Below are 16,907 nucleotides of genomic sequence, written 5' to 3'. Positions count from 1 at the left end.
AGGTGTACGTATAACTTCTCAAAAAAATGTAATGGTCTACAGTCGTGTCGGAAGGGTACGGTGGGACTGTAGACATGTTACCTTCTAACACGTTATCAGGTGGAGAGTGTCTTGTACTCACGTTATCACTATATCAGGTCGAGAGCGTATTGTAGTCACTCTCTCTATTCCTGTACTTCATTACGTTTCAGGTGTACGTATAACTTTTCCAAAAAATTTAATGGTTCACGTCTTCAGATAGAGAGCGTATTGCACCCACTGTCTAGTCTCTGTAGTGCATTGAGATTTTGTTGATCGAACATGAAATGGATACACAGACAAAGCCAGGCCAAGTACATGGCGAGATGTCGCCAGAAGAACGTCTTCAGGTAGAGAGCGTATTGCACCCACTGTCTAGTCGATTTTGTGGATCGCACATGAAATGGATACACAGACAAAGCAGGCCAAGTACTTTAGAGAGTGGATGATGTGCAGATCGACACGGCCTGCGGGTACTTCATTAAAGTTACCCGTGACATAACTAGGATAAAAGTTAATCACTGCAAAAACATTGCCAAGTATGTGAGCACTTTGGACTTGACAGAAGAGTGCACGGGCGACGTTGACAAAACATACGGCGGTGACTGTCACTATCATGACAGCAGGGCACATCGCACGCAGCATCGCAGATCGTGTCGAATTGCGTATCATAATATTGCAAAATTGCTCCTGTGCATGCAAGTGGATTTCATTGCACTTCTCAGTTTGGGAAATGCTCGATTATGACAATTCTGCGTGTGAGTGCACTAGCCCTGAACAGACATGTAGGTGAACCGTTTGTGGTGTCTCATAGCCTACCTCACGACCTTCTGCTTTCTTTCTTCATCACTTGTATCTTGCAGGTATATCATCCCGTGACGACCACATTGAAGTCTGAATTTGAAGTGTGAAGATGCTTCAGCAACCACATCGTACTTTTCCATTGTTTTCATTGTGCTTCTACTGTGCATGTGTGTAACTTGTGGGGTAAACATGTGATGACATTGAATGCTGGCGACACGGTCAGATGTTCATGCGTCTAACGTACACCTGCATGTTATGCATTGAAAAGGGTTTGTCACTTGCGATCCTGGGACGAGTATCAGGTCCGCTTTGTCCTGTGTGGGCTGTATCAGATTGCTGTTCACTTCTCTATCTGTTGGATATGTGACTTTCTGCAAGTTTCTGGTGTATGATGGCCACGTCCTTGCTTGTCACTTTGTATGATATTACATTCTGTATTCGCTGCTTCCATGGCATGGTCTGCAAACTACAATCCTTGGGCAAATGTCATGTTTGCTATGTTGTGCTTTGGCCGTCAGCTTGTCTACACGCTGTAGTTGAATTATTTTTGTGTCACAACTGACTTCCTCAAGTACGGTGGCCACTGCTTTGCATGGCATTATACATGAAGAATTTCCTGTTTGTGTCGTGTGCATGTGCGTATGTGTGCGTGGCCATGTGTGTGTGCCGTGTGCATACACATGTTTGTGTAGTTGGGGTGGGGAGGGAACGGAAAAAGAGCTGAAATTATCCATACAAAAATCGCTCTGTGAGCGGTTCTGAAAAACCTTTACTGGTACTGCCCCGTCGTAAAAGTAAGAAATTAGAACTGGCCCATTGTCTCCCCAAATGCGAACTGATCCACCTAAATCGCGAATGACGGGACCCGAACGCACCAGTAGCACGAGGTTCCTACCTGTGGATGCAGATGGGGACGTTGGTCCGGACCATAGGCCATGTACTGTACTAGCGGTAGGCTTCCCTATCAAAATAATAAATTCTACTGCTACTACTGGTGTTACCCTATGATAATTGCCGTGATCCTGTGCCCTCCCGACCTCGTGCTACTGGTGCGTTCGGGTCCCGTCATTCGCGATTTAGGTGGATCAGTTCGCATTTGGGGAGACAATGGGCCAGTTCTAATTTCTTACTTTTACGACGGGGCAGTACCAGTAAAGGTTTTTCAGAACCGCTCACAGAGCGATTTTTGTATGGATAATAACATGTACGATGAGCTAGGCAAAAAAGCATGAAAGCATAGCGTAGGGCCCTGAGCTTCCAAGCTCTCTCGTTTGGTGTTTGTTTGTTTGTTTGTGTCACGGCTGGAGCTATCCCGTATCTGTCCCGTATCTGTCCCGTATCTGTGACTACAAAGGCTCTACAGGATTGTACATAACAGCTGTCCACAATATTTGCGGGCTCCTGTATCTGTCCCGTACCGTACCAATATTCGTCGTATTATGTATACGACTCCCTGATGTAGAGGGAGATTTGGAAAGAAATAGGGAGACGAAGAGGAAATTAAATTAGAATAGACGCCGATTAGGTGATAGGATGCGTCAGCATAAACATACTTTGGAAGAGAGATCCCGTCGTCTCCAAAATAAGCGTGAACGAGCGATTCAGTGCCGGTCACAGGAAACGTCGGAAGAGAGATCCCGTCGACTCCAGAACGCCCGTGATCGGTAGAGTCCGGCGGTACCCAACGTCAGGACAGACATCCCTTTGAGTCCAGAACGCCCGTGATCGGCAGAGTCTAAGCCGATCCCAGGAAACGTCAGGACAGACATCTCGTCGAGTCCAGAACGTCCGTGATCGGCAGAGTCAGCGCCGGTCCCAGTAAACGTCAGGACAGACATCCCGTCGACGCGCAGAAAAACTAAATCTGCAGCCTCTTTTGCCGTCGAACAGGATACGTTTTATATAGGAGACTGTAAATTTATGTAATGTCCAAATTTCGACGTGAGCAGCAGGTCACTCGCGTTGATTTTTCGACGTGCGAGCCAAATAACGCGAGCTGAACTTTCGCGTCGCAGACATCCCGTCGACGCGCAGAAAAACTAAATCTGCAGCCTCTTTTGCCGTCGGACAGGATACGTATTTTAGGAGACTGTAAAGTTATGTGATGTGCTCCACAGGCAACCATGCATTCGGCGTCGTCATTGGCTCAACAGGTCAATGCACATGTATTACTACAAAAAGGCCAGAAAATCCGATCACTGTATTAAAATCAACTAATGTTCGCTGGCGATTTAATTTCGCTGATTTCGCCGCTTGGTACCAACCGGCCAAAGTAAATCGCAGGCCAACGTTTGTCATATGGGCAAATGATGCATGATTGAGCAATGGATGCATGATTGAGCAATGGATGCATGTGAGAGCAAAAAATACCGATCGATTTCAAATTTGACGTGAAACTGCGCGTCACGTCGGAAATAACGTGCATCTTAACCTCTCTAATAGAGAGGTTTCTATTTCTCATCGGCCAAAATTTGTTGATTTACAATATAAGGAGATAAAAAGAAAAGAAGGATTAAAACAAAAGTAGATGATTATTAGAGAAATAACAATCCGCAATAAATTCTGCAAATACTTTTGCCTAACTCATAAGCAAACCGATTGAAACGTTTTTGCAATACAGTGATGTGGCCAATCAACGAAAAAGACATTCCCATCAGTTCTTATAACATGTACGATGAGCTAGGCAAAAAAGCATAAAAGCATAGCGCAGGGCCCTGAGCTTCCAAGCTCTCTCGTTAGGATGACTCAAAGGCAAATCGCCTATCGAGGGGTTCACCGCGTTGAATGGTTGTGGTATGACAAAGCAAAGAGGCAACCATTGTGTGTGTGGGGGGGGGGGGGGGAGCTTCGAACTATGCACAGTGAAGGGATAATTGTATGTACATAACCAAGGAAAGGGTATACCGGACTAAGACTGGAAAAACAACCTCGAGCATCTCACCTACCTTGTCTGGTTCGTCATCACATATCACAGTGTCTCAGGGGTTCAGAAATACAAGTGCCTAACAGCTTACTTGCAGCCTAGCGAGCAAGATAAGATTGCTACAGCTCGCCTGCTCAATGCGGAGGTTGATAAAGCTCTGCAGGAGTCAACTCCGGCTGAATTGGAAGCCTTGGAAAGGCCACAAGTACCACCAGCCTCGCCAGCCTCATCGTGTGTCAGTTCGGAGAACAGCGCAAAGTTCATCTTCTCCGGAAACTTCGCAGGCGCTGTTCACATCCACGTTCATGATGTCAAAGCCTGTGAGCAGCGCTAATTCTCAGATACAGTGTAGTATTATCAAAAAGTATTCTTTCTAGACCAAAGAGTGGTATATTTGGTAACATTTAATAACGATAGAAATTTTTACGATACTTCTCCAGACGTTTCGTTGTTCTGAACAACATCGTCAGTGTTACCAAATATACCACTCTTTGGTCTAGAAAGAATACTTTTTGATATTACAATGAGAGTGAATAATCAACGGCTTGTCCACCAACTCTTTGACAGTGTAGTATATTGCTTCATTTTCATCATCTTCTCTTCTATCTCTATTTCCTGGGACTCTTTTACATTGATGTCCTTTCACTTCTGCTTAGACTTCAACTAAAACAATTCGAAGCTTTGAATATTTCTGTCCCGCGAATGCTGTGTCAGACGGGGGTGAATGGGTGTGGCATCGGAGAGGGTCTCCACACAATGTGATGTCCTATTCAGTTCACAGGGTCAAATCTACTACATGTACAGTAGTGGGTAGTACTATCATGTTTATGTTTATGGACTCGATGTACACATGTAGAATGTGATAAGCAGGATATGACGGTCGTACGTGTTAGGTTCGTAGGGTCATATGTGATAAGTTAGTAGAATATCACCCTCGTAGCTCGGGTGATACCGTACCCTCATATCAATCCCTTCTGCTTCGCAGTCGGGATTGATATTCGCCGGTATCACCCTCGTACTCATGAGATATTAGGGAGGTTTCGCTCTACGTAATTACGTATGAAAATCCGTATGTCGTACGCGCCGGGGATCGAGGGCAACTTTCATACGTAAATCTCTCTACGGATTTCCGTAGGAAAGCTCTTTCCTACGTTGGGTCCTCCGTAGGACTTTTTGAAATATTTTTCGCATTTTCCGCATTTGTCCATGGCAACGTTCAAGCCGCGCGAAACACAAGGTACACACACCGTACACCACGTGCAAAATAAGATGGAAAACGCGGTTTCGGTTCATGGTGCACGCGGTGGGCGCATGCAGCCAACGCGTCTCCAAAGCAACAACGCATGTTTAGCAGTCGTGGAGAAATCACGTAGAGCGAAACCCAACAGCTCTGATTTTGACGTTTGAAAATTCCGTGCAGTTCCTACGTTATTTTCATACGTAATTCCGTAGAGCGAAACCTCCCTATTCTTTACATAAACAGTAAAGTCATCGGACATAGTGATAAACCGGCTATATTGATACAAAATAAATATATCAAAAGCAAAACCAGAAAAAGCCAGTCAAATTATCATTATAACCAATATATCGTATACATGTATAGCGATAAATCGGCTATAAAGATACAGAATCACCATTCAAAACACCTCTTTGTGCAGAAAAACTATCGCCTATAGCAAGAGTACATAACCTGTACTCTTGCCTATAGTGATAGCAACACACGAGTGTGAGGCATTGATGTCTCGATTTGGAGCCACATGTCTGTTGTCATAGGGTATTCTGGTCTGGTGCTTCCTGGATGATGCCTTTGGGCCAAGAATCCTCACTCTAGACTGGAGAAGGTGCAGTAGCATCCATCACGTATCAGTACGCTACATTAGCGCGATCGAGTACCCACACGTGTATAATCAAGAGTACGAGTACATAACCCCTGGGGTTATGTACTCTTGGTGTGTGTTTGTATGACGCGCGCAGTTGAAAATCGCCTGGAGTGATATACCGGTTATAGTGAAAAAAATTTGAAAAATCAGAAGGGCACGTTATAACTAGGGGTGGAACAATTATACCGAATATTCGAATACTCGTTTGGATATTTCAAATATAATCGTACTCGGAATAAACCAGAGTACTCGCTCATACATGGTACATGCATTTGCCACAGAAGTCTGCATTTCAGAGCAGCAGTCAGCAGATATTGATGTGCAGACTATGTGGTGAACACTTGTACACGAGTAGAGAGAGCCCAAATGACCCACCAACCAATACACCCGAGAAAAGGACTGCCAATCGGTTCAATCAGGGTTGTATCATGTGATTTTTAAGGCCGTTGGTGTGCGATTTTTAGGATATCAAGAATACTCGAATATTCGATCGGAGAAAATCAGAGTACTCGAACTCGGGTTCTCAGTGCCAACTTTCACCCCTACTTCGAAGTAGTTATAACCAATATCTACTCACTGTACTGTAGCACCCAGACCCAGCCTGCCCAACAAAGCCAAATGTGTGCTGCATGCACCAGTGATACCTGTAGTTGTACAGTCCACACAGCCGACACACAATGCTGTGAAGCAGGGGTCACTGGCATATGTAGTACAGAGCCAACACAGTCCAGAACATGTGGAAAGAGGTGAACCATAGACGAAAAGGACGGCAGGACAAAATCACGGACAGCGTATCCAAAGCTCTACGGGCTACTGTATAACCTCTAGGTACGTGAAGGAACCACCTAACACGGAACCTGCTGATCCGTGCGTCCTGACAGGGGTGGTGCCCATCAACAAACTTGTGCTCTACGTTGGAAGCATCAACAGCGGTTGCAACGCTCACTCCATCAAAGACTGGTGCGAAGCGAGGGACGTGGAGGTATTAAATTGCTCCGTCATGGAGTCGAAATACCTTGGCACATCGTATGCCAGAGTCACTGTGGCTGCAGAACATGAAAAGCGTGTACTAGACAGAGCCTTCTGGCCCGAAGCCATCAGCCACTCAGTACGCAAGTGGCGTTTTGCGGACAGCCCCAAAGTGACGAAGCCAGCTTCCAATGTGTAACCTCTCTCCCTCCTCTTCCACTTCAACCCCTGCGCCTCTCAACGCTCTTGCCCCACCTTTCTTCCCCCATTCTGTACATGCTGCTACTCACCGACTTACAATCTGTGTCCTTAATGCTCGCTCCATAGCAAACAAGTCTGGCGAACTCATTCAAATCTGTGAGGATCACACACCCAGCGTTGTATGCATTACAGAGACCTGGCTAACTCCCACACAAGCTTTCCACGTGCCACACTATGAATGCTTCCGTCGAGACCGACCTGTTTTAGAAAATAGACAGAACCGTGACCCACACAGGCCGGGGGTACGGAGGAGTTCTAATCTTAGTTCGTGAAGGTCTGTGTACTTCCATTGATCAGCTACCGGATTTTCAGCAACCGGGCTTGGAAGCGCTAGCACTTCGGCTTACACTCGCTGAACATAAGCTTGTCTCACCTTCTGACCTGCCAACAACCCACCTAACAGTAGCCTGTATCTACCGTGCTCCTTCCCCGTCGACGGATGACTTCTCGACTTTTCTCGACCGCTTCCAAATATCCCTGCAATCAACTCAAAGGAAGCCCGAAGCCCTTGTGATATCAGGCGACTTCAACTGTAGGTATTCCGGCTGGTGCTCAACTGACCAAACGGATGCACAGGGTCTGAGTCTTGACAACCTCTTCTCATGCTATAATTTGACCCAATCAGTAACCTTTCCCACCCACCTCCGCTTGAATGGACTTGGCAGCTGTATGGTATGGTATGGTATTGATTTATTTGAATTCGGTATCTCAACAGTACATTGTACAACTTGGGAAGATCCGAATGACATACTTGTAGATACATAAACATAAAAGTGGAGTAGGTGCTACAGCTGATCATTTTATCGCAGGTTGTGGGACTAAACTAATACCAGTATGCAAGTACACAAGAAATAAAAGCTGAATAAATACGAGCTGTCTAGACCTTATCGTGAGCAACATCCCTAACCAACTCAACCACATTCAACACCTGGCTCCTCTTGGCGCATCAGACCATGCCGTCCTGCTGGCTGAGTTCTCCAACTTCTCAAAGTCTTCCCCTACAGAAGCCAGCACCTGTCGTAGCCCACCATCTACACAAAAATACAATGTCCTGAGTGCTACGGATAACATGTGGAATGCCATGAATGTTTTTCTCGCAGATGTACCCTGGTCTCAGGTCCTTGCCTCCCACTGCATCGACACGGCTGTCTCCGCATTCACTGACATCCTTGAAGGTGCCTTGGACCTATATAATAGGAAGATCCTCACCTCCTCGTCGGAAATCACGCCACAAACCCTGCCCCTGGATGACTGCATCACTGAAAGCAGCTATTAAAGTCAAGAGCGATCTCTACAGCATCTACCGGAAATACCCATCCCCTACAAATTTCAACAAATACAAACACCAACGTAACTATGTAACATGCCTTTCCAGATCCTGCCATCGCCGCTACATCCGCAACCTCCGTGCCACGATATCTCCCACAAACAGAAAAAAACCCTCGCCTCCCATCCCTAACTGTGCTCATTCGTCAACTGCGAAATCCTACCAGCGCCCGGGTCATACCTTCGAAGATGGTGGGCCCCAATGGTCGAACAAGCACCTCTCCGGCATCCATTGGTAACTTATTGAACCGCCACTTCGTCAGTGCTGGCTTACAGGTTGACCCCGATGCTCCTATTCCCACTATTTCCTCCCTACCTCCACCAGCAACTACATTGCACTCCCTGATCATCACCTCATCGACTGTTCACAAGTATATTGCAAGACTGACTCTGAACAAATCCCCCGGAGCTGATAGGATCACCAATGAGATCCTCAGGAAACTGAGCTACTCAATTGCCCGCCCACTCTCCATTCCTTTTAACCTTTCCCTCTCCTCCGGCACATTCCCGTCACGATGGAAGTCAGCCACTGTCATTCCAGTGTACAAAAATAAAGGCGACAAGAACAACCCGTCTTATTACCGACCAATCTCCCTCCTGTCCTGCGTCTCCAAACTGCTAGAGAGAATAGTGTACGACCGCTTGTACGACCATATCTCCCCTCTTCTTCACCCCGCACAATCTGGCTTCCGTCGTAAGGACAACACATCCCTGCAATTGTCCCGCATAATCCAAGACCTCTGCTCCCTAAAAGACCAGCGGCAGGTCTCCTGCATCTGTTTCTTCGACCTCTCCAAGGCCTTCGACACCGTGTGGCACAAGGGCCTGATCGCCAAACTTCGTGCCCATGGTGTCTCCGGCTCCCTACTCGCCTGGATAACTAGCTACCTCTTGGACCGAAATCAGTGCGTCACAGTAAATGGAACCTTATCTGACCCCGAGTCTGTGACATCCGGAGTGCCCCAGGGCTCCATTTTAGGTCCCCTGCTCTTCCTCACATACGTTAATGACCTCCCCTATGCAATTCCCAATATTTCTTTGTTTGCAGATGATACCACTGTCCTTGCTTCCTCCCCGTCTCACGCCACCCTGTACCCCAAAGTTCAGACCTGTATCAACGACATTGTTCACTGGATGAGCACTCGGTACCTTAAGCCAAATGTGACCAAAACCGAGCCCCTCCTTTTTCCCCCTCCCACAGATCCAGTGCCCATCTTCCACTTTCCCGATGATCCCGGTCACCCTATCTCTGTAGCGCCCCACCATAAACACCTTGGCATTGTCATAGATTCGCCCACTCCTGGTCTCACCATGCTGATCATGTGTCGTCCAAAGTATGCCGATCTGTCGGCATAATGTCAAGTCACTTGTCCCATTTGCCCCAAAATTGCCGGATTTATTTTTATAAATCATACATTCTTCCCCTCTTCACGTACGGCTTCCCTGCCTGGTCCACCATTAACAAAACCCACATAGGTAAATTAGAAGTTCTCCATCGCCGTATACTGCGCATCATATTTCGTACTGATCGTTATTATCTCAAATCTGGACTTGTATGCTGCTGCATCCACTACCACTCTGCAACACTACCTTGATGCTTCCAAGTGCACCCTGGCACATTCAATTTTTCTTGACCAGAATCCTGCTCATTTACAGTCCCTGGTTCAATTCGGGACGGCACCACCCGAAGCTGCGTTCGTCTCCCCCTAGCTAGGTCTACCCTATTCGTAAATTCCCCTTTCTTTTCCTCCTACTCCACGTGGCTCCAACTGCCTCCCAGTGTTAGACAAGCTCCAGATATGCCCAAATTCCGTACCCTCGTCAGACAGCACTTCAGTATCTCCCAGTAAACAAAGTCACAGTCCCCACTTCGCCATTGCCGAGCCACCCTCCTCTCAGCAAAGACTTCTGTGTGTTGGTGTTGTGAGAGTGTACCACAAAGACGCAAGCGAGAGATGCTAGCTAGATAATTCATACCGATATCAAAATATTGTCTTTCATCTGAACCCTACTTTAAAAATCGATGCACATCCCCTGCCCATTTGGTTTGTCCACCTTTCCGGGCAGTGTGCACCCTTTTGGGCCACCCTGCGTTGCTTGCTGTGCATGCTCTGCGCTGCTCTACCCACTGCACTGTACTGCGTATGTTGCGCTGGCGTCATTTCAAGCTACCTTTGAACACCGAGCTAGTACAACCTTTTTGCCCCACGCTGCACCCCGCGAATATTCCAATGTGGCTTTGCGGAGCGTTTCCCGTACGCGATGTGAAGTCCAAATCGGGCTTAGACATCAACAATACACTTACAGTTACCACCACATGTGGCGCTATTCAAATAGCGAAGCGGACAGAAGAAGTCAAGGCCTTATCGCTGTAAAAGGTGCACTGTAAATCGGTGACCAAGCTTTGAAAATAAGGCTGTCTGCGGTGGCGTGGATCGAGCGGACGACAATGTTGATGTTGTTGACAATGTCACGAATGATGCTGTTGATAGCGAGTGTTATGCTGGGTATGACTCCTCCAGTGATAGATGGACAGCTGAGTTTTTCGGCCTACGATCGAGTGATACAGAATGGTGGAAATATTACTGTGCAGTGGAGAAATCAGGGCCGCACTCAAACTGTAGGATCCAGTGACAAAGACGAAGTCCGCCTGTACTGCCCACCCGTGAACAACAGTCTATATGATGATGCGTTCATTGACAGATGGAGCATTTTGGAGGCCTCGACTAGTCGAAATGCAGCAGGTACCACTGGTAACATTAGTGTGGGACCTATCATCAACATGAGAGATGAATGCCAGCTAATATTCTTCAGATGGCGACCTCAGTTTGGATTTCATCTACCATTCACTACAGTAGTCGGTCAGAACGTTCTTGTGACGTTTCCTGACGGTGGAGCTCAACCTCTGCAAGGTCATATTGCCATGGTAAGCTGGAAAAGGATTGTTAGAGGAACCTATTAATTTTTTGGATTTCCTGGACAAACGTGCCTGCCCTGTGTCATAACTTCTAAATAACGCATCTTCTCTGGCACATGAAACTTTGTTATTAACCGGGCACGACACCAGTGGCGTAACACTGCAAGCATATTGTATGCAATAAAAGTTGAGACCGAGAATTTATAAGCCTGAAAATGATCGACCTGGATAAAGAACAGAGGCGGTTTTATTGGAGGTCTTTTTTATCTATAAATCCGAGGTCGATACAAAGTTTATTTAATTTCAATCATCTGACAAAACCCACAAACAAAAGCGACCGCCACTCCGACGAATCCTAAAAAGGTGTCTTTATATACGGTCTTTAGAACGAGATCTATCTTGTGGTCTCGGAAATGACCAATCAGCGACATTCCGAGGATTCGTGGCTAATAAAACCTGAAAACCCCAAGGCGAAGCCAAGGTTTTTATTACAGGCCAACCAGAATTACACTGGATGAAAGCTCAGGGCCCTGGCTATGTTTTTTGCCTAGGTCATCATGCATGTTATTCGAACAGATGGAACCGTTCTTGCCGTGACATCATCGGCTACATCATTATATTGCAAAAAATGTTTCCATCATTTCGAATGACATGCATGATTACCTAGGCAAAAAGCATAGCGAGGGCCCTGAGCTTTCGAGCTCTCTCGTTCAGCATTACTCAACAAGTTCCTGTCCTTTCTTTTCTAAATGCGGCTTGTCCATTCGCCTTTATATCATCGGGCCTAGCTCCCGTTTATTGTGCGAATTAAAATAAACCAACCAACCCGCCAAGGCATTGCATTTTGTCCCCATATTACTCACACGGTACTCCAGATGCTCTGTCTAGATCTATGCCACGGTACGCACTACATACTCATTTTACGGTACGGGACATGTACGGGATACCGCGCCAACCATGGCGCATCACGTGAAACGCCCTACCAAAGGCCCCATTTAATTTTTCAATCTTTTCTTTTCAACACATAACTTGGGTTCGAACCCGCACTATCGCCCTGCACTATCGCCCTGCACTGCATGCATTCCCTCGATACACTTCGCATACATACACATTCTACCAAATTGCAAATTGAAAGCTCGCTATGCTTTTTTGTAGGGCTGAAACGATTATACCGAATAATCGAGTACTCGTTTGATAACTCTAAAGGGCGATTCACAATACAACTTTCTGCGACGCGACACGCGATTTGCGACAGTCGCGACAAGAAAATGCCTGTCGCGAGCTGTCGCAAGCTGTCGCAAGGCACCTGTCGCAGAAGTTGAAGAAAGTTCAACTTTTGCGACATGCGACACGCGACATACACAAATGGAGTACAGGTTCGACCCTGGGTGCACGTGCAGTGCACGTGCATGGTACTACTTGTGCACGAGGATGTCGCAAACATGATGAATATTGTGAACCGTGTGTCGCTGTCGCAGCTCGTCGCATGTGTCGCAAGTCGCATGTCGCGTCGCAAGAATTTGTATTGTGAATCGGCCTTTACGATCGAGCAATCGTTTAGATTACCGATTACGATTATTTTGCGTTTTTTAATTTTTAATTTCTTATACGCGCAGTGCATGCAGCGCAGAGTATAATACAGGTCGTCCCCCGTTAATACGAGTCCGGTTAGTACATAAACCCCGTTAGTACATTAGATATCTCAAGTCACGGACGAAACGTGATCACTTCCATACAAATTTTGTCGGTTAGTACATAATTCGTTAGTACATAACCCCGTTAGTACCCAACATTTCTCCGTGCCCGCATGCCACCTACTTCAATAGTACATAATTTGTTGGTCTTTTGGCCTTCCAGTGGAGACACATCGTGTTCTAGTTTCTACTTGTGGGCGCAATTAGCTCAGAAATCAGAGTCCACATCACAAACCGACAAAGCTCTGTCTTTTTCCGAGTGACTGTACAGGCAAGACTGGGCATGTATCATGTGCACTGTAGAATCGTCGCTGACTGTGACCGTTATAACATAATTTTTATGTTATATCAAGGGAATCAAGAATATCTCGCTCCCTAGTCATGGTAGCAAGAAACACTCAGAAAAGTTGAAAAAAGTGAAAAATTCTGGTACCCGAGCAAGTTATGTACACTTTCGTTTAGTACATATAAACCCCGTTAATACAATGAGAATAAGTTGAAAAAAGTGAAAAATTCTGGTACCCGAGCAAGTTATGTACACTTTCGTTTAGTACATAAACCCCGTTAATACAATGTCATAACATTTGTCAAGTCCCAGAGATTATGTACTGAAGTATTAACGAGGGACAACCTGTAGAACACAGTACGGTAAAATCCCGCCAGAGCGCCCCTACCTCCTCGACGCTTCAGGTGGGGAGGGGCGGATGGGCGAGTCCTACTTGCCGCATTCAGTGCTACATGAAAAAGTACTCACCCTACGAAAACTGTTCGTGCATCTCGTACACCGACCAAAAGTCAAGAGCCAGGAGTCGTACAGACCCGACAAAACGCAGGGTTTGTGCGATCCCTGGTCAAGAGGGTGGGCACTGTTGCATACATTTCCAACGGGGTTGAGCACGCGTCTGCAGTAGAGTACGGCATCACAGACTGCGACAGTGTCATACGAGGATACAATCAATCACGTCCCTGACAAGAAGTCAGGGAGGGGCGGATGGGAGAGACGGGGCGCTTTGGCGGGATTTTACGGTACTACACACTGCATGCGCTGCGTCGCAGCCGCTCAGGACGTAGTACGCGCAGTGCATGCAGCGCGAGTTCAAACATCGAGTACAGTCCTAGTGTAGTACAACGAAGCTGGAGCATGAAGGTCAAGGTCGCGTCCGGTCTACAATTTTTTGTGCAAATTTTTGTACATATTTCCACTTTCGGCCATTCCACGTACATATTTCAGGTGTGGCCTCTTAAAGATTATAATCGAATAATCGATCGTTTATATGATAAAGAGTAATCGATTAGGCTAAATGGATGATCGTTTCAGCCCTACTTTTTTGCCTAGGTTATCATGCATTATGCGATAGCAACGATACGATTGTCGTGCACATGATTTTGTATTTCAAAGACGTTCTCCGGTTTTCCCTGAACAGAATTGAGCAATCGAAAGGTCTATTCACATCAGAAAGTTCTCAGCTATCGGTTCGAACAAGAACTAAAAAAAGAAACTTTAGCTCATAAACGCACATGTACATTCAACCAAGTACAGTCGTGGCAAGTGAAATCCGACACTTGCCATAGGGGACAGCGCCACATATGGACATCAATGATGCAGGCCCGTTGCACCGACTTAGGAGGTAGGGCGGCCTTGGAAGGGGGTCCTCCGGGAAAAAATTTCAAAAATTGAAGCCAAATGCAAGCACTTCCGGACATTTGGCGCCATTTCAGTGTAACTGTAAATGAAAGATGTTTTAATTCTGCAACAAACCACGATCGGCGACTAGGGATTCTTCAGTATTTGCCACATTTGCGCTGAGCTGCGATGATCATCGCGCTTTGTTGCAGTGTGCTCCAAAAAAAAAAAAAAAAAAAAACGGCCGAAAAAGTGAGGCCGCCCGGCTGTGATGGCCTTGTAATGTAATCAAGAGTACATAACCCCCAAGAGTGTGTAACTCGACTGTGGGTGCTGTCCCGACAGAATTTCAAGTTGACGTCATTTTTATGATGCAATGCGCATCGGATTTTCAGACGAATCCGGAACGTGTGGTGGACCGAATTCGCGAAGCACATCTGATCCTGTACAAATTATTGCAGAGAAAAACGTGTGATGCGTTGACACCCGTACACATGTTGTAAATCACTGGTGCAAGGAGCATTGCATCATAAATAATGACGTCAACTTGAAATTCTGTCGAGACAGCAGGGCAGGGAGTCGTCAAATACCTTTTGACGACTCCCTGCAGCAGGGTATGTGGGAGTTGCACACTCTTGGGGGGTTATGTACTCTTGATGTAATGCACTGTACCAAATGTGTACAATAGAGGCGTATGCATCACAAACAGATCGAAAGGTCACAGCATAGATACACACAGTTTACAACACATGGTACACATAAGGAGTATTGGTATCCAATCCTCATTCATTTTTAAATTTTGCCAGCACCTTTTGAACGTTGACTGTGAACCTTGACTGTGATGAGTACGATTACTGTCATCTGACAGATAAAGTTGTATGACTGTACCACATGTACTAGGTATGCATGGTGCAGTCCCTTAAGGGTGCGTTCTTTATTATCTAGCTTCTCGGAGAAGAAGAAAAGAGAAGTCGAAGAAAGCGGTATAATGCAAGAACGGGTCTCCAAGAATTCGGAGATATTTTGCACATGTGAAGCAATATGAAGCGCCAAAGGGGCCGCGATCTTGAGTGCCACGAGTGTAGTATGCATTGTGCGTATGCAAAAAGGGGAATACGTACACTCATGATCAAGACGTGGCTTTTAGCTGTAGTTCGCATGCGCTAATCCCAAACCGCGGGAATCTCCAAGTTTCAACCACCTCTGAAGCTTGGAGAGCTTGGAGAGCTTTGGAGAGCCTCCTAAAATTCGGAGAGGATGTAAGAACAGCTCTCGAACTTTTCCAAGAGTCCCCAACGTTTCCGAGAGGATTTAAGAACGCATCCTAAGCATAGGATTTCACTTGCCACAACTGTAGTTATACTAAATACAAAATCATGTGCACGGCAATCGTATTCAGGTCCCTCAGATCCGGAAGGAGAGCCTGAAGACATCTCAATGCTGAACGAAGACATGCTGAACGAAAACAAGGACTGAAAACTACTGGCGCCAAGAAAAAACTAAGATTGCTACTTACAGAATATCTCTAAACGCACTATTTGAATACGTGGCCGGCTTTCTTTTACGGTACGGGACGGTACAGGACACATACGAGATACCGCGCCAATCATGGCATGTCACGTAAAAGGCCCTACCTCAGACGCGAACAGATTCAAAGCGGTGTGGACCCTGGCTAGCGCCAGATGCTACTAAAAGTAGCGTCTTCTGCATAGCTGCGGGAATAAGGCCTTCATACTTGTTGTCACTTTGTGTGGGGTCTTTTTTAACAAGTTACAGCTGTAGCAAGATGGTTCTACACTGAATAAAGCCTTGTGCGCTGTGATCACATTCGTGCATTTGGGTCGTTTTAAAAATATCGATATAATTTAAAAAGTACTACACTGATACCTCGCTTATCCGGGTGGACCGGGACCGGGCACAGCCCGTAACTTAGAAATATCCATAACTCCAAATCACATACATATTGATGGGGAAAGGTCATAACTGTGGCATATGACATCACTATTTCCACGAAAAGTGACAAAAGAGTAGTAATGTTTCCACTACAACTCGACCAAAGGGTGCCCGGTAGACCGAAGTGCCCGTAACTTCGTGGTCCGGGTAACCGAGGGATGAGTGTACATGTATATACTTTCAGTATTTACCCATATAGGACATGTAGATGCATGGTCTTCTTCAAACAAATCTTTCCAAGTTGCTATGGCTTCTGCTGTAGCATCGCTATCATTGCCTCTGGCGATGGGCGTCAAATGGTCAAATGGTGTGTGCGTGTGTGTGCGCGCGCGCGCCTGTGTGTGTGTGTGTGTGTGTGTGTGTGTAAAAAAAGGAAGAAAAAGGAAAAAGGAAAAAATAGGGATTCACTGGCCAGAAAAAGTCACTTCAATCAGCTGTGTGGTGGATACCAGGCTAAATTAGTGGCGGTCAATTCATCAGCCTTGCAAGCTGTTGAATGGTGCAATCCCAGCACAAGTTGCTATGTCTAACATAGCTG

The 16,907-nt window shown here is 46.2% G+C and overlaps 1 protein-coding gene across 1 annotated transcript in view; it reads left to right on the top strand.

The window, feature by feature from the left end:
* Window positions 1-10,533: 10,533 nt before the first annotated feature.
* Window positions 10,534-16,907, top strand: part of LOC135810798 (uncharacterized) — a 53,554-nt gene continuing 47,180 nt past the window's right edge. The window contains exon 1 of the mRNA XM_065324234.1: window positions 10,534-11,107. Coding sequence (XP_065180306.1) covers window positions 10,631-11,107 — 477 coding nt within the window. The 5' untranslated portion in view covers window positions 10,534-10,630. The remainder of the gene's footprint in view (window positions 11,108-16,907) is intronic.

The sequence above is a fragment of the Sycon ciliatum genome, chromosome 2 (assembly GCF_964019385.1).
Source record: "Sycon ciliatum chromosome 2, ocSycCili1.1, whole genome shotgun sequence".
Lineage (NCBI taxonomy): Eukaryota > Metazoa > Porifera > Calcarea > Leucosolenida > Sycettidae > Sycon > Sycon ciliatum.
The sequence above is the reverse complement of the archived record's forward strand: the minus strand, read 5'-3'. Positions and strand labels throughout refer to the sequence as shown.